Raw genomic sequence first — 26,261 nt, 5'->3', positions numbered from 1 at the left:
CAGCAAAGCGGGGAGGCTAGTTTTGCTGGAGGAAAAGGAGTTTAATTGCTGGATTTTTTTTTTTAGCTTGGAGTATGGTGAGGGCAGGCAGGAATGGATGGGTGCTACTAAGCACAACAACTTTCCAGATACATTTAGGGTGCATGCACCAGATTTACAATCAGTAAAGGGACTGACTTTCCTCTCACTAGGAGAATCGGGCCCTGAGGAAAAAAAAATTCCTCTACCTTTGGAATTGTTGCAGGGTTTCGCAGTTGTAGGGGGAAACAGGCAGATCTTGCCTTCAGTGGAGTTGCTCCTGACTGACACTGGCGTAGGGCAGAATTAGGGCAGATCTCTTGCTATATTTTTAATAGCACTGAGCACACTGATGGTGCTTAACAAATATATTAGTTAATAATCATACTAACTAACTTGAGAAAGAAGGTTTGCTGGTCAGGGTGTTAGCCTTGATATGGGAGATCTCTGCTCACTACCCTGCTCCACCATAGCCTTCCTGTGTGACCCAGGCAAATCACTTAGAGCCAAATCTTTAGAAGGACCTAGACACCTAACTCCCATTAATTTCAAAGGGAGTTAGGTGCCTAAATACCTTTAAAAATCTGGCCCTTAGTCTTGCTGAGTCTAAGGTCCTCATCAGTAAAATGGGAATATAACAACAGTGCCTTACATCGCAGGGGTGTTGAAAAAATAAATACATTAAAGATTATAAGGTGCTCGGATGCCATAGTAATGGCAGGGCATATAAGAACTTTTGATAAATAATAACAACGTAAACACTCTTTCTCTGTAGTTGTCACTATGTAATTACAGTGGTTTTTTAAAATGATTTTAATCCGTCATCTTATTTGTCTATCGCTGCTGTGTAACATGGAGATTTAGAAGCACAGTACCTAAGTGTGTGTGTGAAATGAACAACTTTGCACCTACTCTCATTAAAATATATGACACAGACTTATCTCGCCCTTCAATTTAACAAAAACAGTGGTTGCCACAGAAGAATCTGTAAGCATATATGTTACACCCTTTGAGCCAGATTCATCATTGCTCCGTGTAGTCATTGATTCTAGTGCAAGGTTGGAGCACAACAGTCGGGGCTGAATTCTCTTCTGATGTAAATGACACAACTCCATTGAAGTCAATGCAGCCATGCCCCCTTACTCCAGCAGAGAGTTTAACCTGGCCTTTCTGACTTGATAGCATTTTCCCTCCACTTTGCACAGGGGTAAAGGACCGTACAAGATGCAGAGCAATAGTGAGTCTCTCGCCTCCAAATTATATCCATCAGTGTAACAGAGGCTGGACGTATAGTGTCTTTCTGGACCAAATCCAGACCTGACTTGCATTGACTTCAGTGGAGTTCTATGGAATGTAAATCAGGGTGGCATATTGAACGCTTTGTATATCGCCTCTTGATTTTAATAATAAATTGGCTTATTTATTAGAAACATTATAGTTTCAGTGCACTGATACTCTTTTGAAGAACACCATGCTAGGGTTTTCTTCACTTTAGTAAAATCTGTCCTTGGTGCCATCTGTCTCTTTGGCAGCCTTCTCTAGCAGTTATCTTGGCTTTTTAGAAGTTGCCTCTGGGTTTGTCATCTGGTTAGGCTGTTTGCTTGTCTGGGTAGTGAGGTCCCTTAAGACTGCAGCATCCTTTTATCTCACCTTGGCGTCATTCTGAGCCATTCACACAATTGCATCCCTTTGGAAATGTGCTTCTGCACAAACCCCTCGGGAGATCTGGGAATGACGTGTGCACTGCATTGTGGGTAATATACATGTACTGTTGGTATGTCCAGGCATGTTTTGCAGGAAACTCAATGTGTCTGTCACTCTTCAGTTAGTTTTAGTTAAGGTGAAGGCCCTCTGTGACACAGTTCCTCTGTCTAGGACAAGAAAACATTTTTAAAGAGTGCACACACTTAAAATATCCTCACATGTCATCCAGCCCCAAATTGGCCACCTCTAAATGTGTCCTCAAAAGTTTGATGCATGTAAGAGCTGGGGATGGCCTTTTCAGAAGTGTTTAGCATGGGCCTAATTCTTCTCCCCCTGAGTTCAACCAAAACTGAGCACTTTGGGGAATGCCACCCTATGATCTAAGGGCCAGATCCAAGACTGGTGTAAATGGGCACAGGTCCATTGATGCTGAGGCTATTCATAATGGATGCTACAGAATAGTAATCTTCCCAAATACAGCGTATGTTCGAGTGGAATGTAGAAGCCCCAATCAGGGTTCAAGGCCTCGTTGTGCTAGGCAGTGTATGTACGTACATGAGCACACACACACTAAAATAATAGTCCCTGTCATGCTGAAGTGCAATCATTCCTGGGGGTGGGGAGGTGTTTAGTGGAGGTGGTGGGTTGAATTGGAAGGCACCACTAAATTTCCACGCAGGATACTAAATAAATAAATAAAGACAGTGGTAGATTGTGTCTTCTCATCACTGAGTTCCTTTTTGCCTTTAGTCTCTCAGCTATAAATAGGAGAGTCTTTGTTCTGTACCCTTCGGATCATAGCTACAAACATGAACTGTGGAAGACTCTCTCAAGTCCTTAGTTGTTCTCCTGCGAGGAGGCCATTACACAAACAAACAAGCTGCTTTGTTTGTTCTTTCTCTGAAGTCACAATTTCTTCCATTAAATGTTTATGCATTCCAAAGTCAAGTAACTTGACTTGCTTCTTGGGAACCCAAGGGTGGTGATTCACACTACTTTCTTATGAATTTGAAGATGCATGCTGGATGGGTTTGGTTAATGATGTAATTAGCCTGTTTTTAGTTGAGGCTTAACCTTTTGCTGAAATCAAAACACAACTAACATTTATTTTGGTACTAATGGGGGAATATTTTCTTAAATAGTAAAATCAGTGCTGGTGGATGGATGCAGACTTGGCAGCCTTTCAGGCTGCAAGCCTGATCCAGAGTCCCAGTGACGTTAATGGGAATCATTCCATTTTACTTTCACTCACGCCCTATGATATAGCCATAGAATAGGTAAGGCAGTGCTGGCTTCCCACACAACGTGCCACCAATGTCCTCAACTCTGACCTGGAGGAAATTTGAGAAGAACTTAATGGCCCAATCAGCCCCTGGGATCTTTTTTGGAATGTTCAACTAGGGATTCTAATTATAGTGTGGGCTTCTGTGTTATGCAGGGACCAGGTGAGAGCACCAAACAGCTTGGTCACTACTGACTTGGGCTAGATTTGATCCAGTGACGTAGAGGCATGGAATCCATTCCTGATGCACATTCATTCACTGCTTTTCAGCCTTCTCACTTACTCATTCATCTGTGAAGCTGTTTTTCCCCCTTATTTTTATCTCCCCTGTTCAGTTCATCCTGATTTCCCCCCGATTTTTTTTAATATACAAAAGAACTAAATTCTATAAACCCCTCAGTATTGCTATCCAGCCTTTTTTTTTTTCCCAACTTGGCATCATTTATGAAGTTTCCCTTTGTACACTTTCCTGTTCCTGTATTTCAGGCCTTCAAGTATCGTATGCAATAACCAAACTGTGGTTTTCCCATGGAATTGTATTGTATTGATGGCAACTGTTGTAATGCATTTTCATATCAGGATGATGTCTGATAAAAGAAACTTTATAGTGTGTGCTGCACAAAAATCTCTGTGCTACACTAGATGGTGCAGAGTGTATCTGTGTATATGTTGTGGAGAGCAATCCTGTGTTGGACTGGGGAGTGGACAAGGTGACCTAATAGGCTTTTTTTACCTGCAGTTTGGATGATCAATTATTACAATATAGGTGCGCATAGGACCGTAACTTCAGCAGTGATTTGTGTGTGTGTGTGTGTCTGTGGTTTAATTTTGGAACAGCTGAGCTCATGGTTCAATGCAGAATGTTATTTCCATCCTCAGTTCAGTGTCCCATCTGTCTCCACAGGGCTGGCCTTAGACACAAGTATCTACTTGGCTGCTGCAGTTATGCTCAGATGAGGCAGTCTGATTTGACTTTTCTGCCATTGAGAGCAGTGTGTGGGAGTTCAGCTCCCCATCAAATCATAGCTTCTGGCTACAGAACTTCTATTTGTGGAGCAGTGGTGCTTAGTGGCCTCAGTCAGGAATCAGGGCATGATTGTGGTAAGCACTGTACGGGCAAGTAAAACAATGACAATCTGCACCGAACAACCCATGGCTCAGCTTCCACTCTGTTTTGTTAGCAGCCCAGAAGGGAAGGCGATTTGTGGACCAGCACCTTCTCCAGCGGCTAGGGATGGCTAATTCTCAAAAATCTATCAGGCTGGCTTCTCTTTTCCCGTCTTTGTTTCAGCGCTGTCATCTCACCTCAAGAATCTCAGCCAGCAGCGCCTCATATCATTGAGTACTGCCTGTGGAAATCTCTCTATGGAATGTGCATGCTCTGTCTTTGATTGTGGGGATCAAAGTACACAACCTGGCCTACTAATGCAAAACGCCCACCTGGCAACAAGTGGCCTGCTACAAGGTACGGACTCCGTTTAAGAACTGAGCCTGTAGTTTGTCATTTACTCCAAATCTGATACGATTTCTTGGTTGGTTGGTTGATTTCTTCGCCCTCTGCTGCTTACGGAAATGTGCAGTATGGAAGTTGGCCTTTGTTTTAGGTGCCACCTGTTTCCATTACACATCATCCCTACCAGTACTTGTGGTCTAGTTTATTAATTGGTTCATAATTTAACACTCTTTTAGATTTCAGCTCTTTTATCATTTCAGCATCCACTTCTCCCATTTGAGATACAGTTTGCTTCCCTTTCTATCCTTTCTTGAGCTTTTGATCCTCTTATGTTTAACTTAGCTTGTGAGTTGTCACATTGCAGCTCTGTTTTCATGTGTCTCCTATTACTTCCTTTACCCTTCTTGTCGCCTCTCTTTTGTGATGTCTTCCCTTCCTGGGCTTTATCTCCTTGTTCAATTTTGCTTTATGACAGGGAGAAATTAGCATTGGGGAAACTAAGTTTAGGTTTTGTAAGGACTCAACCACTCCCAGTCTTTATTTAGGCCTAATCTGATGGTATCTAGTTTACTTTGATGGTATCTAATTCCAGTTCTGCTGCTTCATGTTGGAGTCTGTTTTTGAAGTTTTTTTGTTGAAGAATTGCCACTTTGAGGTGTATTATTGAGTGACCAGAGAGATTGAAGTGTTCTCCTCAAAGTGGCAATTCTTCAACAAAAAAACTTCAAAAACAGACTCCAACGTGAAGCCGCAGAACTGGAATTAATTTGCAAACTAGATACCATCAGATTAGGCCTGAATAAAGACTAGGAGTGGTTGGGTCCTTACAAAACTTAAGCTTAATTTCCCCAATACTAATTTCTCCCTACTGTTACTCACACCTTCTTGTCAACTGTCTGTAATGGGCCACTCCCTTACCACTTCAAAAGTTATTTTTCCTCCCTTGGTATCCTGCTATTAATTGATTTATGTCGTTAGACTGACCTAACACTTGGTAAAGCACCCCCATCCTTTCATGTATTTATACCTGCTCCTGTATTTTTTACTTCATATATCTGATGAAGTGGGTTCTAGCCCATGAAAGCTTATGCCCAAATAAATTTGTTAGTCTCTAAGGTGCCACAAGGACTCTTCGTTGTTTTTGCTGACATCTCTTTGTTCCTCACCACTTTAAAAATGGAGTCTCTTACTGCCTTGCTTTGTCACTGTCTGGACTGTCACACCAAATTCATAATCCTCATCATTTCTGGTTTCTGGGGCATTTGATGGGGCTAACTTTTTTCTTTTCTTTTTTTGCAAAACTCCATCTTTTCAGGGTTTATCCATCACCTCCTGAATTTATTGGTAACAAAACAAGACTGCCATCTTAAAACTGAGACTAAGACTACAGCAAATCTGATAAATGTTTTAGACTTTGCGCCACAGAATCCACATCTCTCTAATAGTATATATTTCTGGGAGAGGGGATTTATTGTAATGGTAAGAACATGAGACTGGGAATCAGGAGACTCCTAAGTTATCTTCCAACATCTACAAGAAACTTGTTGTAGGACCTTGGGTGAGTCAGAGTTTGGTTCAATCTTATCTCCAGTTGTTTGATTTCAAGAACTAAACTAATAACTTGGCAGAGGTCATGATCAACATGACAATGTCCTTAGAAGGAAATGATACATAGTTAATTCGATGGGTCCAAGTCCTTGGAGTTCCAAAACATTTGGAAAGTTAGCTCTCCACAGACTAAGCTTCCCTGAGAAGCTTAGGGTAGAATTACCACATGCTTGGGCTAGGGATAGCTCAGTGGTTTGAGGCCTGGTCTACACTACACATTTAAACCGGTTTAAGGAGCGTAAAACCGATTTAACGCCACACCCGTCCACACTAAGAGGCCCTTTCTATCGATATAAAGGGCTCTTTAAACCGGTTTCTGTACTCCTCCCTAACGAGAGGAGTAGCGCTAGTATCGGAAATACCATATCGGATTAGGGTTAGTGTGGCCACAGATCGACGGTATTGGCCTCTGGGCGGTATCCCACAGTGCACCACTGACCGCTCTGGACAGCAATCTGAACTCGGATGCAGTGGCCAGGTAGACAGGAAAAGCCCCGCGAACTTTTGAATATTTCCTGTTTGCCCAGCGTGGAGCTCGGATCAGCACGGGTGGCGATGCAGTCCGAAATCAAAATAAAAAAAGAGCTCCAGCATGGACCATGTGGATGTGATCGCAGTAAGGGCAGGCAAATCTGTTCTATCAGCGCTCCGTTACAGAAGACGAAATTCAAAATCATTTTTAAAAAATCTCCACACAGACGCCATAGCGTAACGGAAAGCCAAAGAATCAAATGGACGCTCATGGAGGGGGGACTGGAGCGGGGACTGGAGGACTCAAGCAATCCCACAGTGCCTGCAGTCTCCAAAAAGCATTTGCATTCTTGGCTGAGCTCCAAATGCTTCTAGGGTCAAACACAGCGTCCGCGGTGGTTCAGGGCATAGCTCGGCAATTTACGCACACCCCCCACCCACCCCCAGAAGTGAAAGGGAAAACAATCCTCTCTTGACTCTTTTACATGTCACCCTATCTTTACTGAATGCTGCAGATAGACGCAATGCTGCAGCAGTCAACACCAACATCCTTGCTCCCCCCTCCCCCGCCATGGGTGGCTGATGGTGCAATATGGCTGATATCCATTGTCATCATCAGCCTATTGGCACATGGGGCAGTGCAAAAGGACTGGTAACCATGCCAACTAGCATTCAGTGAGGTCAATCATGGGTGCCTGTGTAAAAAGCTCCTGATTTTTCCTGGTAGATGGTGCAGTATGGCTGGTAACCGTCTTCATCATAGCAACAGGGGGCTGAGCTCCATCAGCCCCCACCCTTCATGTGTAAAGAAAAGATTCAATTGTCCCTGGACTAGCAGCAGGATGCTGGGCTCCTCTCCTCCACACTGCTTAATGTCCTGTCTGGACTATCATAGCGGCTGGAGGCTGCCTTCCACTCATTTCTCACTAACAAGTCACTGTGTCTTATTCCTGCATTCTTTATTACTTCATCACACAAGTGGGGGGACAATGCTACGGTAGCCCAGGAAGACTGGGGGAAGAACGGAATCAACAGGTGGGGTTGTTGCAGGAGCACCCCGTGAATAGCATACAGCTCATAATTTCTGCGGGATCTGACACAGAGTGGCTGTGCTCTCTGGTTCTACGATACAGTGGTTCTCTAGTACACTTGCCCATATTCTAGGCAGGACTGATTCTATTTTTAGATACCAAAAAGGAGGGATTGACTCAGGGAGTCATTCCCAATTTTGGCTTTTGCGCCCCTGGCTGATCTCAGCCAGGGGCACTTATGACAGCAGCAAATGGTGCAGTGCAAAAGGACTGGTAACCATGATCATCTTATTATCAATTTATGCTCAGGCAGTACATCTCCTTTACATCAGATGTCAACAGCACGATCTCCTTAGACAAAATCGGCAGTTGGGTGCAGGCAAGTGCCTGATGGGTAGATGGTACAGTATGGCTGGTAACCATCTCTGCTGTCATGCAAAAGGATGCTGCTGTGTAGCGCTGCTGAATCGCCTCTGTCAGCGGCATCTAGTACACATACGGTGACAGTCACAAAAGGCAAAACAGGCTCCATGATTGCCATGCTATGGCATCTGCCAGGGCAATCCAGGGAAAAAAGCCGCGAAATGCTTGTCTGCCGTTGCTTTCCCAGAGGAAGGAGTGACTGACGACATTTACCCAAACCACCCGCGACAATGATTTTTGCCCCATCAGGCACTGGGATCTCAATCCGGAAATTCCAAGGGGTGGGGGAGGCTGCGGGAACTATGGGATAGCTACGGAATAGCTACCCACAGTGCAACGCTCCAGAAGTCAACGCTAGCCTCGGAGCGTGGACGCACACCACCGATTTAATGTGTTTAGTGTGGCCGCGCGCACTCGATTTTATACAATCTGTTTTGCTAAACCGGTTTATGTAAAATCGGAATAATGCCGTAGTGTAGACGTACCCTGAGTATTGGCCTGCTAAACCCAGGGTTGTAAATTCAATCCCTGAGGGGGCCACCTAGGGAGCTGGGGCAAAATCAGTACTTGGTCCTGCTAGTGAAGGCAGGGGGGCTGGATTTGCTGACCTTTCAGAGTCCCTTCCAGTTCTATGAGATAGGTGTATCTCCATATATTAAAAATAAATGCTAAACCCATTTCTAATGGAAATAACACACACCCTCCAAGGCTTTGTAGATAAGTCAACATTTGGAAGCTAAATAGAGGAAAGCTTTTATTAGCCGTTTGAAAATAATTAAACTTCTGGGTGGCTTTATATTGAGAAAGACAGTGTGCGCTTTGGATCCTCAGGTGAGGTTACTATCTAGATGTAGCTAAGCCTAAACTGCCCCCCTTTTCTCAGTCCCATAACATAGTGAGGAGTGTCGAGTGGCATTAGTGCAAGTTGAAGCAATAAGAAACTTTCAGGTGAATCAGTGGGACAGAAATGATAGAGGTGAACCTCACAGGGTCCTTGTCACCTAGTTTAGGTTCTGTAAAATATGAAATGAGTAGAAATGTTTCAATGAATTAAAAACAAAAGCTATAACCATTCCCTTGCTCTGAACTCACACCAAACAGTGATGTTTTTCTCTGTAAACCAAGCCACTTTACCTACATTTTGTGTTTGTGAAGCATTAGTCTTACCTGGGGCACTGTATAAACGAATACCAATCACAATGCTTATAGGAGCCCATTCTGTACCAACCTGAAACAAAGGGAGTCAGACCCACTGCCCAAGATGGGGAAGTGCAAACTGAGAACGTAAAAGCAAATAATGAGGCCAGACTCGCATGGCTCAGTCCTCTACCCCCTTGCTATTCAGCATCTATGTGAAGCGGTTTGGCAGCTGGTGAAACAGCAGGGGCTACAGTGCCAGCAATACATCGATGGCGCTCAGGCAGTACATCTCCTTTACATCAGATGTCAACAGCACGATCTCCTTAGACAAAATCGGCAGTTGGGTGCAGGCAAGTGGCAAAAACGAAACCCCGACAAGACTGAGAAAATGTCACCTCTATAACATTCCAGTACTGATGGCATCTGCCCGCTGACTCTTAATCTGGTTCACCACCTTGAGAGCCGTTTGAACGCCTCATTGTTGCCGGATGTTCAAATAGCTCTGGTGCCCGCCCCCCCTGTATCCCTCTGCATGTGGCAGAAGATTATGCCCCCATATGCATGCACACACCTCGCCACAGTGATCCGTGCATTTGTGATCTCTAGGTTTGATTATTGCAAGTCATTTTATCTAGGGTTGAAGCCGCACCTCTGAAAAAGCTTCCTCTTGTACAAAGAGCAGCAGCCAATGCAGGAGACAACACCAGCTGCTGTGATCACATCACCCTGGTGCTCCACGCTGTGCCCAAGCTGCCCATTGAATCCGAAGTCTAGTTCAAGGTCTCTCTCCTGATAGTCAAAGCCCTCCATAGCATTAGCCCCAGCTATCAGTGAGATCGCCTCTCTCCCTGCAGCCATGACCGCCCACAACAACATTGCACTGGCTTAATGGAACTGCTGAGCAATAAGGGGAACTCTTATGAGTCACCATCTCTTGAAGTCTCCAAACCAGGACTGGATGCCTTCCTGGAAGATGTGCTTTAGCCAAACGCAAGTTATTGGTCTCAATACAGGGGTAACTGGGTGACATTCTATGGCCCATATTATACAGGAGTTCAGACTTAATGATCTAATGGACCGTTCTGGCCTTAAAATCTATGAATATGAGTGAAAAATTGTTAGGAGATGTGTTCCTGGAGTGAGGAACTTACTCCTGCAACAGAAACGAATGGCATCTGCATTCAGACCTAAGTGCAAAACTCATTTCTTGAACATAGCTCTCCCACAATACATTTTTCAAACTCTCACACAGTTCTACAACACACAGGTTCACTTTCACACAGAAACATAAAGACCCTCCCAAAAAAAACCCACAAAAAAACAAAACCCAAATACTGTGTAAACTAATCAAACTATTTCTTCCCCAGGATGGGAAGGAAACAAGAGTGTGAGAGGTTTCAGAGTAGCAGTCATGGTACTTGTGGCACCTTAGAGACTAACAAATTTATTTGAGCATAAGCTTTCGTGGGCTACAGCCCACTTCTTCAGATGCATAGAATGGAACATATAGTAAGGAGATAGATAGATAGATAGATATACATACAGAACATGAAAAGGTGGAAGTAGCCATATCAACTCTAAGGGGCTAATTAATTAAGATGAGCTATTATTAGCAGGAGAAAAAAAACTTTTGTAGTATAATCAAGATGGCCCATTTCAGACAGTTGACAAGAGGTGTGAGGATACTTAATACAGGGAAATAGATTCAATCTGTGTAATGACTCAGCCATTCCCAGTATCTATTCCAGCCTAAATTAATGGTATCTAGTTTGCATATTAATTCAAGTTCAGCAGTTTCTCACTGGAGTTTGTTTTTGAAGCTTTTTTGTTGCAAAATTGTCACCTTCAAGTCTGTTACTGAGTGACCAGAGAGGTTGAACTGTTCTCCTACTGTTTTTGAATGTTATGATTCCTGATGTCAGATTTGTGTCCGTTTATTCTTTCGCATACAGACTGTTCGGTTTGGCCAATGTACATGGCAGAGGGGCATTGCTGGCACATGATGGCATATATCACATTGGTAGATGTGCAGGCGAATGAGCCCCTGATGGCGTGGCTGATGTGATTAGGTCCTATGAAGGTGTCACTTGAATAGATATGTAGACAGAGTTGGCATCGGCTTTGTTGCAAGGATAGGTTCCTGGGTTAGTGTTTTTGTTGTGTGGTTGCTGGTGAGTATTTGCTTCAGGTTGGGGGGCTGTCTGTAAGCGAGGACTAGGTTTTAGTTGGGGGATGAAGGTAACAGCTAGTGGCGTTGTGTTATTTCTTTGTTGGGCCTGTCTTCTAGTAGGTGACTTCTGGGTACTCTTCTGGCTCTGTCAATCTGTTTTTTCACTTCAGCAGGTGGGTATTGTAGTTTTAAGAATGCTTAATAGAGATCTTGTAGATGTTTGTATCTGTCTGAGGGATTGGAGCAAATGTGGTTGTATCTTAGAGCTTGGCTGTAGACAATAGATCGTGTGGTGTGTTCTGGATGGAATCTGGAGGCATGTAGGTAAGTATAGTGGTCAGTAGCTCTCCAGTATAGGGTGGTGTTTATTTGACCATCGCTTATTAGCACGGTAGTGTCCAGGAAATGGACCACTTGTGTGGATTGGTCTAGACTGAGGTTGATGGTGGGATGGAAATTGTTGAAATCATGGTAGAATTCCTCAAGGGCCTCCTTCCTATGGGTCCAGATGATGAAGATGTCATCAGTGTAGTGCAAGTAGAGTAGGGGTATAGGGGCAAGAGCTGAGGAAGCGTTGTTCTAAGTCAGCCATAAAAATGTTGGCATACTGTGGGGCCATGCAGGTACCAATTGCAGTGCCGCTGACTTGAAGGTATATTTTGTCCCCAAATGTGAAATAGTTGTGGGTGAGGACAAAGTCACAAAGTTCAGCCACCAGGTTTGCTGTGAAATTATCAGGGATACTATTCCTGATGGCTTGTAGTCCATCTTTGTGTGGAATGTTAGTGTAGAGAGCTTCTACATCCATAGTGGCCAGGATGGTGTTTTCTGGAAGATCACCGATGGATTATAGTTTCCTCAGGAAATCAGGGGTGTCTCAAAGATAGCTAGGAGTGCTGGTAGCGAAGGGCCTGAGGAGAGAGTCCACATAGCCAGACAATCCTGCTGTTAGGGTGCCAGTGCCTGGGATGATGGGGTGTCCAGGATTTCCAGGTTTATGGATCTTGGGTAGCAAATAGAATATCCCTAGTCGGGGTTCTAGGCATGTGTCTGTACCGATCTGTTCCTGTGCTTTTTCAGGGAGTTTCTTGAGCAGATAGTGTCGTTCCTTATGGTAATCCTCAGTGGGATCAGAGGATAATGGCTTATAGAAGGTGGCATTAGAGAGCTGCCTAGCAGCCTCTTGTTCATTTCGTTTAGGGCACACCCCGCCCACCCTCCACCCCGGGCCCTCCGGACCTTTTCATCGGGCCCCTGCCCCGTGGACTCAACTGCCCCCCCCACACCCCTTCTCCATAAGCCGGCTGCACAATCTGCAGCTGGTCCACTTCCAAACCGCGCCAAGGAAACATCTCTACACGCTCGTGCTCCACACCCTTCACTTCCTCACCCTCATGTCCCACCCCGACACAAAGTGGCGGGACCTCCTGCCACCTCTGGAGGGTGAGGAGCCCCGGTGGGCCAGCCTATACTCCACCCTGGTCCCGAGACCCGCCGGGGATATCAGCTGGTGGCTCCTTCATGGAGCCATGAGCACGGGCGTGTATTTGGCGTGGTTTACCCCTGTCCAAGACACCTGCCCCTTCTGCGGCATGAGGGAGACCCTGGCGCACGTTTACTTAGAGTGCACCAGGTTGCAGCCCCTATACCGGCTCCTCACGAAGATACTGTTGCGTTTCTGGCTGTACTTTTCCCCTCACCTCCTTCTCTATGCACTCCCTATCCGTGGCCCCACAAAGTCACGAGACCTCCTGGTCAACCTCCTCCTAGCCCTGGCTAAAACGGCCATCTACAAAACCAGGGAGGGGAGGTTGGCCGATGGAGACTCCGGTGACTGTGGGGCTTGTTTCCGATCCTCTGTCTGTTCACGCATCCAGGCAGAGTTCCTCTGGGCGGCGTCCACTGGCTCCCTTGACACCTTCGAGGAGCAGTGGGCGCTGTCCGGGGTTCTCTGCTCGGTGTCCCCGTCAGGCTCCTTTCTTATGACCCTCTGACTGCACTCCTGTCCCTGTTCTTTTATTAGTTGTCCCCCAAACTCAGTTGGGTTTTGAGGTCCTGTAGATCCTCCCCTTAGGCTGGGGGGGGATCCTTTAGCAGTGGGCGGGCCTCCACCCACCCACTTCCTGGAACCCAATAAAAAAAGCCTCTTGTTCATATTCCAACTTATTCCTGATGACGACAGGACCTCCATTGTCAGCCTTTTTTGATTATGATGTCAGAGTTGTTCCTGAGGCTGTTGATGGCACTGTGTTGTGAGAAGTTCTTATTTCTATTCTTAAATCATAGAATCATAGGACTGGAACAGACCTCGAGACACCATCTAGTCCAGTCCCCTGCACTCATGGCAGGCCTAAGTATTATCTAGACAATCCCTGATGGGTGTTTGTCTAACCTGCTCTTAAAAATCTCCAATGATAGAGATTCCACAACCCCCCAGGCAATTTATTCCAGTGTTTAACCACCCTGACAGTTAGGAAGTTTTTCTTAATGTCCAACCTAAACCATCCTTGCAGCAATTTAAACCCATTGCTTCTTGTCCTATTCTCCGAGGTTAAGAAGAACATTTCTTCTCCCTAATCCTTGTAACAACCTTTTATGTACTTGAAAACTGTTATCATGTCCCCTCTGTCTTCTCTTTTCCAGACTAAACAAAACCATTTTTTTCAATCTTTCCTCATAGGTCATGTTTTCTAGACCTTTACTCATTTTTGTTGCTCTTCTCTGGACTTTCTCCAATTTGTCCACATCTTTCCTGAAATGTGGCACCCAGAACTGGACACAATACTCCAGTTGAGGCCTAATCAGCGCAGAGCAGAGCGGAATTACTTCTCGTGCCTTGCTTACAACTCTCCTGTTAATACATCCCAAAATGATGTTCGCTTTTTTGCAACAGTGTTATGTTATTGACTCATATTTAGCTTCTGGCTAAATGGCACTTGGAGAATTCAGTAACAGGTGCTGTATGAGTATCTACATACATATTTTTAATATATGGGCCCTGATCCTTGGGTACAGCCAAATGCGCACATGGCTTAAGGGGAGGCAAAGGTGGCTTTACATCACCTGCATGTTCCCCTGATCCTGAGGTAACTGGGAGGCCAGTGTGGTCCCCAGCACGAAGTAAGGTAATCTAAGGGCTGCTTTAGAACTGCACATGCAAAACTGTATGCTCATGCAGTCATGGTAAACGGGTGCATAAATTCAGCATGCACATTTGTATAGATGCAGTTAGGAGTCTGCAGTTCTAAAAATCAGATGCAATCTTTCCATCATGTCACAAAGATCATTAATCCACCAGAGCTGTCATCTGTGAACATCACTCAGAGATGAAACACGTAATTGTGAGGCACTGTAACCTACATCAGCTTTTTCTCCTGGTCAGGGTGTCAAACCATAGTAGTAGAACATATGATGTAACCCTGCTCAGGAACAATATTCTGCACTTCTCTAGCACCTTCCATCCAAGCATGTGAAAGCTCATTGCAAACGTCAATGGTTTTACTGCCATCCCCCCACACTCCTGCCAGGTAGGTATCGTGGTATCAGTGATGCAGATGAGGGACCTGAAGTACAGCAAAGTTAAATGACACACAAGGTCTTCCAGAGAGTCTGTCAAAGAGCTGGGGATTGACCATGTCTCCTGACATCCAGGCTTCCTTCTTAACCAGAAGACCATCCTTCTTCCATCTATTAGAATTACTCTACTGCAACATAATAAGCAGATAAATATAATAGACTAAGAAAAACAAAGGCGGCAGGAGAGGGGAAATAAATAAGAATGGCTCAAAGATGCTGTTTTAAATCGCTGGCTTCAGTTCAGGATTTTACTCTTTTCTATGGCAAGGAATAAGTCATGTAAATTCCACGTTAACTGGTATTTTGTACAGTCCCATAAAAGCCAAGGGGCCATGGGTTTTTAAGACCTTTAAACTATAGGGGAAAATTCAAGCCAGTGACTTGATGCTGTGCCAAAAATCCTGAAAGGCATGGAGAGTAATGCAACGCACACAGCAACTGGTTTGAACAGGGATGGAAGCAGAAGTACGAACTGGATTTTCAGTCCAGATTCTGTGATCTTGCTGCCAAACAGGGGTTTGCAAAGCAAAGGCCTCTGGAAGATTTCTCATACTTCTTGGCTTATTCTCCTGGTGTTCATCTTAACAGAAATCAGCTGTTCCCCTTCTCACTTAGCCAGTGTGTTGCAGGAGAGAATTTAGCATCTGGTCTGGCTAGTGTTAAAAAAATGAGAACATCCTGCTCTGTTAGGAGAACACCACCACTGTCAATAAAATGGCAAAGATTATTCAAGATTCCAGAGACCTGCTTGAATTATTCTTTCTTTCCACTTCTTCCTCAATGAATAGAGCCCAGTGCTTGCCTTTCTTATTCCCTGACATTTCCTTCACTTGCATTGTGCTCCTGATTTCCTAGCATTCTGGATCAGGATCATTCTCTTTTTTGGGAGAAGCTGCAGAGTTTATCTCAGAGCAGTTTGATGCAGTAGGATGAGCTCAAGCTACCAAGGACTTGTTTTTTATTTTTGGTGGGGGGGGGGCGTTGTTTATTTTTGAACAACTGCAGAAAGGCAAATGTAAACATCAGTATTTATGCTCCAGTGTGTGTATGTTTAAGTGCACAAATGCCAGAGTCTGTAGGAATAAAAATGAAGGGGGACAATTTCAAAGTGAGTTTAGCACCCAATTCCCATTGAATTTCTATGGAATTTGGGCACCTTACTTCTCTGTGCCTGTGAGAATCTGGCCCCCAAATGGCCATATGGTGCCATCAATTTTTAAGAAGTCACCGTTGAAGTCAAAGAAAAATTCTGCGTAAAAAAATCTGATGGAGTGATAAAGCATTAAGCTATTGAGTGATGTCAGCTGAGTTCCTGCTGACGTACGCTGATGTAATGACTATCAGAATCCAGCCCGGTTAACCATAGAAATCCTGACAACTTGCTACATAATGTCACATTTAAACTTTGCCGTTTTTTCTTTCAAATGTTGGGTTATTCTATCAACGTTTACGCTATATCTTAATGATTCTTTCTATTTGAAAAGGAGAGGTTGAAAATTATGTTATGTGCAGATCAAATTGTATCCTGCTCTTAGCTATATCTTTGTAAATCCAGGGTGAATCTGTTGACAGAGCAGTATTTGACCTTACGTCTGCATTGTTATTGGCCTGCTCAGCAACTTGCAAACTGGGTTAACTTTCTGTAACTGTGTGGTTTAGAAACACGCTGTTTAAAGAGATACTGGCCAGTGGCTTAGACCCAAACACCAAACTTGTAATAAAAATGGAAATTAAAATAACAAATAGCACGGTTGAAGCACTCAGTAAATATTAACTAATCCTCAAATAACCCCGCAAAGTAAAGAAGTATTCATCTCTCTATTTTACATTTGGGGAAACTTAGGTTATGTAGGGGATCATTAGCAACCCAGAGAAAGATGTTTTGGAGGCAAGTCATTTAACCTTAAATTTGCAAGTGGATAGTGATTTTTTAGTGCTGGTTTGGAGCGTGAGGGAGGGGTTGGATGCCCAAATGGAGGGAACAGTTTTTTTAAAAAGATCTGAGCCACATGGCCTCTGAAAATCAGACCCTTTTAAGATGACTCAATTTAGGCACCCAAAAGTTGATGCAGTCAACGAGAATTTAGGCATTAAGCTCTCTGCACCTATCTGTTAAATAGGGATAAGAACTCACTGTTTACAGAGGGTGCTGTGAGGATCGATAAATGAACGATTGTGAGGAGCTCAGATACCACAGTAAATGGGGGCCATGCTACAGAGAGATAGTGGTGTTTTGGAGATAAGTCCTGTTCAGATACTACAGCCATGGAGAGAGATGTGTAGTAATTGTGTACCAATAAGAGTGAACCTTGTATTCTCTATTTCTTTCATGTTGTTTTTCGCTCTTAGTTCATGATATGCTACGGGCTGTTTCCTTAGGGTGCTGAGTTGAGCTGCTCAAACTATTCATGCAAACCCCTTTATCTCCCGGACTCAGCCTCTATTCACAAATCGTCTGTGAACAGCTCGCAAGTTTTTAATACATTTGCTTGTTGTTTGAAATTGCCCAACATACTTTTTACAAACAAATTTCAGCCTCTGCGTTCTTCTCAAACTGTTCCCTATAAGAATGAATTCAAGTTTGGCTATATGAGCAGTACAGCTGGTTACTTGACTCACGTGGCATTTTTTCTATTCCCTGATTGTATACCAGTTCAGTCCTACGCTTTAAATAGTACCAACACTCTGCCCAGGGGTGAACTCCACCCAAAAACATTTGAATAATTTCCCCACTAATTGCCTAGATCTAGTGCTTAGAAGCTTGCAGAATTTGACCAAAATCTGCATATCAGCTGCTTGAATATAGGACTCTATCTTCTCTCCTCTTGTAAAACATTTTATAATTTATTGTCTGTTTGATGTTAACAGCGAGCTCAGTGTTGAACATAAAGACAGATGCTGTCCCAAAGAGCTTGTTTAGGACACTGAGAAAGTAGATTTAGAGCTTCTGTTCTCCCTCTCACAGCAGAAGAACAATGGGATAGTAAATGAAATTGAAAGATAGCAAATTCAAAATGGATACAAGGAAATACTTTTTCATTCAGTGCAGAATTATACTGTGGAACTTGCTGCCACATGATGGTGTTGAGGCTAAGTTGTTAATATGGATAATAAAAATGTCCAGAGATTTAACAATTAATGCAAACAAAGTTTTAGAAGAGATAAAAACCTCATGCTCAGGGATGATGGAACAATTTTTATAATGGGGGTGCTGGGAGCTATTGAAACAAACTATGAACCCTATATATAATGGAAACCATTTTCAAGCCAAGGGGTGCAGCAGCACCCCCAGCACCCCTAGTTCCAGCACCAATGATCATGCTTCAGGGTTTAGATGGTCTCTAACTACTAGGAATTAGAATGAGACTTTTGTGGGGCAGATTATCTCACATCTGCCTATTGTGGGGTTCTTGCACCTTTGGCCACTGTCGGAGACTGAATACTGATCTAAATGGGCTACTGGTCTGATCCAGTCTGGTAATTCCTATGTTTTCTTCTAGGAAAGCGCATGAGCTTTCAGTTCAAATCCCTTTGTTACTTCAGGTATCTATGAAGCTCACCTGCATGCTCATCATCCAATTAGAAAGAAACTATTTCTTATGCAAAACAAACTGCTGATGTGCTTGAAATACTCTGATATTTTCCCCTTCCCTTACGTTTGCACACCCTGAAAGTACAAGTGTCCCTTTTTGTTTGGTGGGCTTGCCTGTGTTCTCAGACCTGTGTCAATCAGGGGAAAAGGCATGAAGTGGAACTGGTCTGAGATCAGACTGGAGCAGGTAAGATACAAGGGTGCTTCCTCTCTGAGGTTATAACCAAAATCTGGTCTGGAGTCTGAGGCTAAAGGCCATAGCGTTTGTGTGCTTTTGAAAATCCCTCCACTAATTTATTGGAATGCTCTGTTTTACATTTGTCTTCTCTTGGATACTAAACAAAACAAAAAGTTGAGGCAGCCATGTTTGCTGAGGGCATGTGAATGATGAGTTCTCAGGGCAGCGGCAAATCAGCGTGCAGAGTTGCATGCTCTACGATTACTGAAAATGACTGCAGTTATGAATCGGTGACTGCAGCCATCCCTGTGCTCTGATTGACCAAGAGGTCTATGCACTAATTATTTTTATAGTTTATGGTATAAGCGCTTACCAAACTCATTAACAATAAGACTTGGAATATATTGATACACTAGAGAATGAAGTATGTTGCCAACACACTGGTGGTTCTTGCTTCCCAGGCAAAGTTTTCCTAAAGTCGAGGCCAAACTGGTACTGTCTTCACCCACAATCTGAGGGACTGGATGTTTGTATTAAAACAAGTAGCTATTAAATAGCTATTAAATTGCCATTTACATTTTCATCATTAGACTTCAGCATTAAAGATTTCTTGAGACGGATGGTGCCTATCACATCTCCCTGGGCTTTGGTTTCTCTTTGGAAGCACTGCTTTGGTTCATGTCAGGAAGGTTATCTTCATCACTACAAAGGGCAGAGACCTAATTGCTTTAACTATATTTCACAGAAACTGATGGGGCTTCTAGAGAAGTGATCGTTTGGTGTTATCACTGGATCCTCAGTCCTGAGTAAAGTACAATACATCAAAACCTCACCTCTACTTTTTTGCCCTTTGTTACTAGAGATGCAGTCGAACTGATGGAAAGGAAAAGAGCTATTAACTCCTATCCATATGCCTTCAGCTGCAGGCAGCAGATACATTACTCCTCTCTCAGACCCACACCTAAGAGCTGCTATGTATGCAAAGTAGTTTTCTATTCACAAGGTAAAAAAAATCATGCAAACTGATACCATGAGGCTAAGGCATTCTGTGGGAATGCTCTACTCTCAGACACAAGCAATGCAAACAGCTATTCACTCTATTCCTCCACATGCTCCTGTGGCAACTGAGCAGCTCACACACCAGGCTGAGCTCCTGCTGCCGCTGCCATGGGGAGAGGAGGAAGATAACTTCTCCCAGGTCTCTTCCCCACAATTAGTCTGACCAGGAGCAGGGGTCAGCAGGGCCGGCTCCAGGGTTTTTGCCGCCCCAAGCAGCAAAAAAAAAAAATTTTAAAAAGCCGCAATCAGCGGCATCTCCACCGCGCTGCTTTCTTCTTCGGCAGCAATTCGGCTGCAGGTCCTTCCCTCTGAGAGGGACTGAGGGACCCGCCGCCGAAGAGCCCGACGTGCTGCCCCTTCCCCTTGGCTGCTCCAAGCACCTGCTTGCTGAGCTGGTGCCTGGAGCCGGCCATGGGGGTCAGTCAGGTAGAAGCAAGAGTGCTGAAATCTACTCAAGGTCTCCCCAAAATCCTAAACTCTGCTTACAACGCCTCATGAACTGGCTGTTTCTGTTAAAATTCACCATTAGGTTTCAGAGTTATCACTCCATTAAAGTGAACGGGGCTGTTCACATCCCTCTGAAAAATTCTCTTTAAAGTAGTTTGGCTGCAAACTCAGGAAGAAAGCAGTATTTGGGGTGGGGGGTCAGATCTGGAAGGTTTTCTTTGCAGCCGTCCAGACTGGAAACTTATCTTGATGTTTAGATGAAAACTTAAACATTGCAGAAAATGAAGAAACAACCGATGAAATTTTGGTATAGTAGCCCATGGTATATTAGCTCTATCCAGTCCTTGACTGTTCAGGTGTGTGACTTGGATAATTAAAGAGACAGCAGAGGAGAAGAAGCAATGAAGAACATTAACCAAAAAAAAGCCATTTTATTGAAAATGAAATTCAAACTTCAAATTAATATTACAATCATGAGAAAATGCCAAACAATTCAATTTACAGTTGCAACATACAATACAAATAGTCCCTTTGAACTTAAAGTAAACTCATCCACAATCGCTGTCTGTGGCACAAAGCAGAATGTGTTTGTACAATATGTGCATGAAAAGCAAATCTCGGGCAATGGTATTTGAAAAAATAAAAAAATTAAAGCTTGTATTTACAAGAAATGCTACAAATGTTTTGTTCCAGCAGAAATTCAAGACTGGTAAAACATGTTTAACAACAACAACAAAAAGGAATGTCACTTGTATTACCTAAAACAAAGTTACTGTAAAAGTATGGTTTTGGCTGATATACTTAAAAGTACTGCATTTAAAAAAAAAAAAAAGCAAAGAGTTATCTGTAAACGTGGAAGTAAACAAACATCTAAAAAAGTTCTCAGAAAATGTTAAAATGAAATGCATTATATTAAAAAACAGTAAGAAATTCAGGGGTTCAGAGAATCGGGCTTCTTTGATCTGGAACTCATGGCTGGTACAGGTTATAATTATTGCTTTAGTTCATGGCTTGTTGTCTGTCTGAATCCTGGCACATCGTATCACCTGGATTGCATGGCAGGCTCCAGTAACCAAGGCAGAGCCGTATTCCGATAAGTATGACAGTGCAAAAGTTTCCCCACTCAAAATGGCACCTGTTGAGACTGATAAATCTTTGCTGGGGGACTGCTGGCAGGAAGTTCAAGACTAAGAAGTACACAGCAGCTGGTCTGGTAAAAGAATCCATAAATACCACTCTAATGACATTTTAGGTCAAATCCAACTTGTACATGTGGTCCCATTGACTTCAGTAGGCCTACTTATATGAGTACGGAGGGCTGGATTTACCGCTCTATTTTGTATAAAGGACATCATACCTGTTCTGATGTAAGTACATCTTTGGTAGAATCTGAGAGTGGAGATTAACAAAGGCATTTCTTTCTTTCTAAATCCATGAACTGCACCAACACTTCCACTCCCCAAAGGAAAAGGGCTCTTGTACCTCTGAGGAAATAATCCTCATAATAATCATAATGTAAATGACACTCTAAGATTAATTCCATAACATAACTTTTTCCTGAAATCCTGAATCAAGGACATTTCCAAATGCACTTGGAAGTATTTTCCAAAAGCTCAGACATGCAATTGTGCACTGACATGTTTGTGCAGTTACCCCCAATCACCTGTGCAAATATAGGAAGAGATTTTTCAAAAGTGCCAAAGGGATATAGGAGCACACATAAAGTCCATGGGGCTTGTGCTCCTAAATCTTTGGGTGCTTTTGATGTCTCCTTCTTAGTATTTGCCTGCTCACATGGGCAAAATAAATCATTTGCCTGTGTGATCCTGGGAGCTGAGGGCATATCCACATAAGCCATGGCAGCAGACCACCCAACCCTAGTCAACAGACTCTAGACTGGGGGGCTCATGATACTTGTGCTTAAAATAGCTATGTAGACAGTGCTTTGAAGTTGCAGCTTAGGCTGCAGCTCAGGCTCTGAAGCCTAGAGAGGAGAATGGGCTTTAGGGCCCAACTGCAATGTCTATGCATCTATTTTTAGCGCAGTAGCATGAGCCCCACTCCCACTCCCGATCGACATGGTCTGCCACAGCACAAGTGCAACAAATTAGCCATGCATTTTGCATTGCATAATTGCATGCTTAAGCTATTTGCAAGTCTGTCAGTTGAACAATGGGGGTGACAGAGAGTTATGTAGGTACTGAGCAAAACAGAAATCAGGTCTATGATGGATTTATCCAGAAATAAAATGAAGTGCTTGAATTGTACAACAAAATCTTTAAGGAGAAAAAAATTTCTGGGTTGCTGCCTGCAGCCACTCTAACAACATTTCAACACAAAAGCATCCCTAAAAAATTACTTAATATGCATACAGTAAATCTTTAAAAAGCCCTTCTCAGCAATAACAAATAATGTACAAATATAGTACCTTTTATTAAATAGGAAACAGCTTGCACTGGCAGTACATTTTTTTTCTTTTGCTTACTAAACAAAACACAAAACTGAAATGTGTAACCAGACACTGGCTTTTTAAGTGCTGCTGAAATTAGCAAACGTATTTTACAGTTACAAATAAATGGACAGTGGTATGCTTCAAGCTACCACAAACAATAAATAGAATCAATTACAGCTTCCATCTTTGAAGGAAAACTAAGTATTAGAAAAGTGTCTTACTTATTTAAGCATACTTAGTATACAACCTTTAGAAGGCAAAGACTTTTTGTTTTTTTTAAGAGCAAGTAATCACACCAAATTGTGAGGAATGTACCATGGTAATCTCTGTAGCTGAGTGGCTAAACCATTGACTGATGATGACAATGTCTATATTGTCCAAATAAATTATTATACTGGATTATTATGACTGTTCGCCATGTATTTAGTGTGAGGGTTACATCCTCATTTTCAACAGAGTTGCAGCCCATGGAGAATACTAGTTACTGGATGCAATTAAGGCTAGTTTGGTCAACAGAGAGCACTGCATGCTGGGAGCATGAATCCTAGGCAGGCTGCACTTCTTGTTAAAAGCCAGGGTGGCTGCAATCTGATCCACTCTGTGGCCCTGATTCAGCAAAACACTTAAGCGTGTTCTCAAGTCCCAATGAAGACAATGGGAATTAAGCATGTGCCTAAAGTTAAGCACGTGCATAAGTGTTTTGCTGAATATGGATGGACTGCTGAATCGGAGGTTAATATGTACAGTGGAAGCCTGATCCAAAAACCCATTGAAATCAATGGAAAGATTCCCACTAACTTCAGTGGAGTTTGTATCAGGATCAGACTCCTGAGAACTTGCCAATGCAGCCCTTGGTCTGCAAAATTTGGGTGCCTCTGTTTACAGTTTGGTAGCAGACATGTTGATTAAGGGTATCAGGTGCAATTTCATATCCCTGTATTAGTGTACCATGTTTAATAGCCAGGAGTCGGCTTTAAGGTGACTTGCATCTTAAGTATTACGTTTGAAGATCTGACTATTGCTGAACACCGGACTGGCAGAGCATTGGTCTGCAGAGCAGTTATTCCCTTGTGCTTGTCTCTGCAATATGACAACTGCCATATCTATTAAAAAGTAAACAAAAAAGAATCCTCATTGCTCTAGCATTTGATGCTAGTGAATTGTGACTAAATCACAACAAGAGGCTAAATACTATTGGTTTTGTTTCATAAACCTAATTATTATATACAGCTGGTTGAAAATTTCAATGAAAGAAACATTAATCACAATTTCTCCCTGTCTCCCATTTCTGAGCAAGTGCTAGTTGAAATTTTTATGAATTTTGAGAGGCTGACAAAATTTTTGTCAACGTTTCAAAATTAGAAACACATTGTCAAATTTGACGATGTTTTGAATTTAACATTTTTCAAATGCTGATGAAAAAACAAGGAGAAAGGAAAATCTGGGGGGAAGCACTCATTTTTCCTTCCTGTTTTTCAACCAGCTCAGTTATTACTGATTAAAAGGCAAGACTGTGCTGAAGGCAACTAGATAGCTAATAACATTTTAAACACAATATTTCCTTCATAGGTTATTTTTTTTAAAAGATACATCCAAAATAATTTGATACGGATGCATTTTGGTTTGGGGAGAGGGTTAATCACATTGTAACCAGTTCACACTGGAACTGTTTTTTCAGAGTTCAGGTACCGGTCTGAGGTTCACACCCCTGAAGAAATTTAATTATTTTTTTAAAAAACAACCCACTTTTAGAGACCGAAGTCAACAAAGCATTACATTAAGAGACGTTTTAAAGGGTCCAAATGTCATTAAATAATTATAAATATTTCTTTAAAGTTATATGATTTATGTTAGCAAATAATTTCAAATTTCACACATTTATAATTTAAAAAGAAGAAAAAACCCAGCCAAACACAAGTACTACCTATACCATTTTGGCTTGAGTATCATATATTGCCATTTTTATTTTTTGCATAAGTAATAAGATTTTGCTTTAATTTTGGAGGGTTGGGGTTTATTTTTGGTTAATTGGACAAAGGCAAAAATAATTATAGGAAAAACAAAGAGGAAACCCCAAGATTGTCTATTGAGATTGGTACCTTGCAGGCTCTCTAAGTACCAAAAAGAAAAAAAAAGTAATGAACCGAAAAGTTCCAACTTTTATGTGCAACAAGGCTTGGATAGAAATTTTGAACATCTACCATGATCTGAATGTATTATAGCAAAATGGAAGCAACTTGATCTGTGCTTTCCCTTTCATGTGCACCACTACAAGCCAGTTGAATTGCACTATGTGAGTGAACAGGGTCCCGTACATTGTATGATTGCAACTGTATCTGGAGCTCAAGGTTTTTAAAAAATAAAATGGAGCGCAACCTTTGCCTTGCTTCGCCATGTTTTTCCTGATAACTGGGGAGTCCGTTTTCTCCTTATTGGCAAACGAACTCACTATTTATGACAACAGTCTAGACCAAAAAAAATTGGGTTATTTTTGTGTGTAAAAAGTACATTTTAAATATAAAACAAGGTGTAAAATGTTTCCAAGAAAAATATGTGCTTTGATCCACATAATCTGAAACATGGATTGTGCTTGCTTGGTCACTCTTGCGTTATTTATGGCCATTACCATCTCATCTAAATAGTTGCACATATCAGTAAAATCTATTTAAAAAACAGGCACTTTGTAGTTTGTCGACCATTTGTTTTTGGCTCACGGAGATTGGGCTGCGCAGAGAAAATTTCAATATGGCCTCCAAACGGACTCATCCATTCTGCCACTAGAATTCAAAACAGTTGGGGAGCTGCTGTGGCTTCCATCAGCCTCCACACCGTCATTCTGGTTAGGCAAATTAGGATTTAATAGTGTGCTGCCGTTTGATGTGGTGGTGCAGGGAGGAAGCATTCTGGAAGGGGAGCGGTCTCCTCCCGGCACCATGGGGAACTGGTATGATCCTGATGAAGTGCCATAGTAGAGATATGGAGTGCTGCTGGTCTGGAATGGTCCACTTTGGTTTTGGGAAGAGCCTGGATAGGGCGGTGGTAAGTAGGTGTGGTAGTGAGTGGTTGCTGACATACCCAGTGACATGCCTGAGGTGACTGGCGGTGTATAGGTAAAGGTAGCTGGATAGTGCATTCGTGGGTTGGAGAAGCGGCTCTCAGTGAGGGATGAAATGCTTGTGAACTGCCTGGGATCTGAAAATGGGCCCAGCTCGGAAGCACCTAAAAATTATAACAAAAGATGGGGGAAAAAATCTGTAAATATCAATTTTTTTTATAATAAAGTGATATTTTTTAAAAGAAAACCCACTTCTTTTGGTCCCCCAAAGAACAGCAAATCATATCAAATAACACATTGCAAGGAAAAGAATCGTAGACCTGTCTTATACAAATGCTGGGCCAAAAGCATCCCTGGTGTAACTCCACCGATGGCAATGGAGTTAGTAGTATTGCCAACTCCAAGCACTGAAAAAAACACTGGTCAGCCCCACCCCCCAGGAGACTTTAAAAAATAATAAATGCTGAATTACATTTTGTTTGCCTTCTGGTTTCTGAGCATAGAGGGTGCACTTGGGTCACCGTTACAGGCTTTCCTCCGCAGCCATGAGTGCTAGAAACCTTTTGTTTTAAAAGAAAGCTGTGTCTCATGTGAGCACTGGC

At 42.8% G+C, this 26,261-nt stretch overlaps 1 protein-coding gene across 7 annotated transcripts in view; it reads right to left on the bottom strand.

Annotated features, from left to right (window-relative positions):
- The window catches only part of RUNX2 (RUNX family transcription factor 2), a 486,380-nt gene that overhangs the window by 170,667 nt on the left and 289,452 nt on the right, over positions 1-26,261 (bottom strand). For 2 of the 7 annotated variants that reach the window (XM_045009228.1, XM_045009231.1), the window contains one exon: positions 20,584-25,823. The exons of the other annotated variants lie outside the window; for them this stretch is intronic. In XM_045009228.1, coding sequence (XP_044865163.1) covers positions 25,345-25,823 — 479 coding nt within the window. In that variant the 3' untranslated portion in view covers positions 20,584-25,344. Of the gene's footprint in view, positions 1-20,583; positions 25,824-26,261 lie in introns of those variants that run through there. 7 annotated transcript variants of the gene reach the window in all.

The sequence above is a fragment of the Mauremys mutica genome, chromosome 3, assembly GCF_020497125.1.
Source record: "Mauremys mutica isolate MM-2020 ecotype Southern chromosome 3, ASM2049712v1, whole genome shotgun sequence".
NCBI lineage: Eukaryota > Metazoa > Chordata > Testudines > Geoemydidae > Mauremys > Mauremys mutica.
This window is presented reverse-complemented; position numbering and strand designations above follow the sequence as displayed.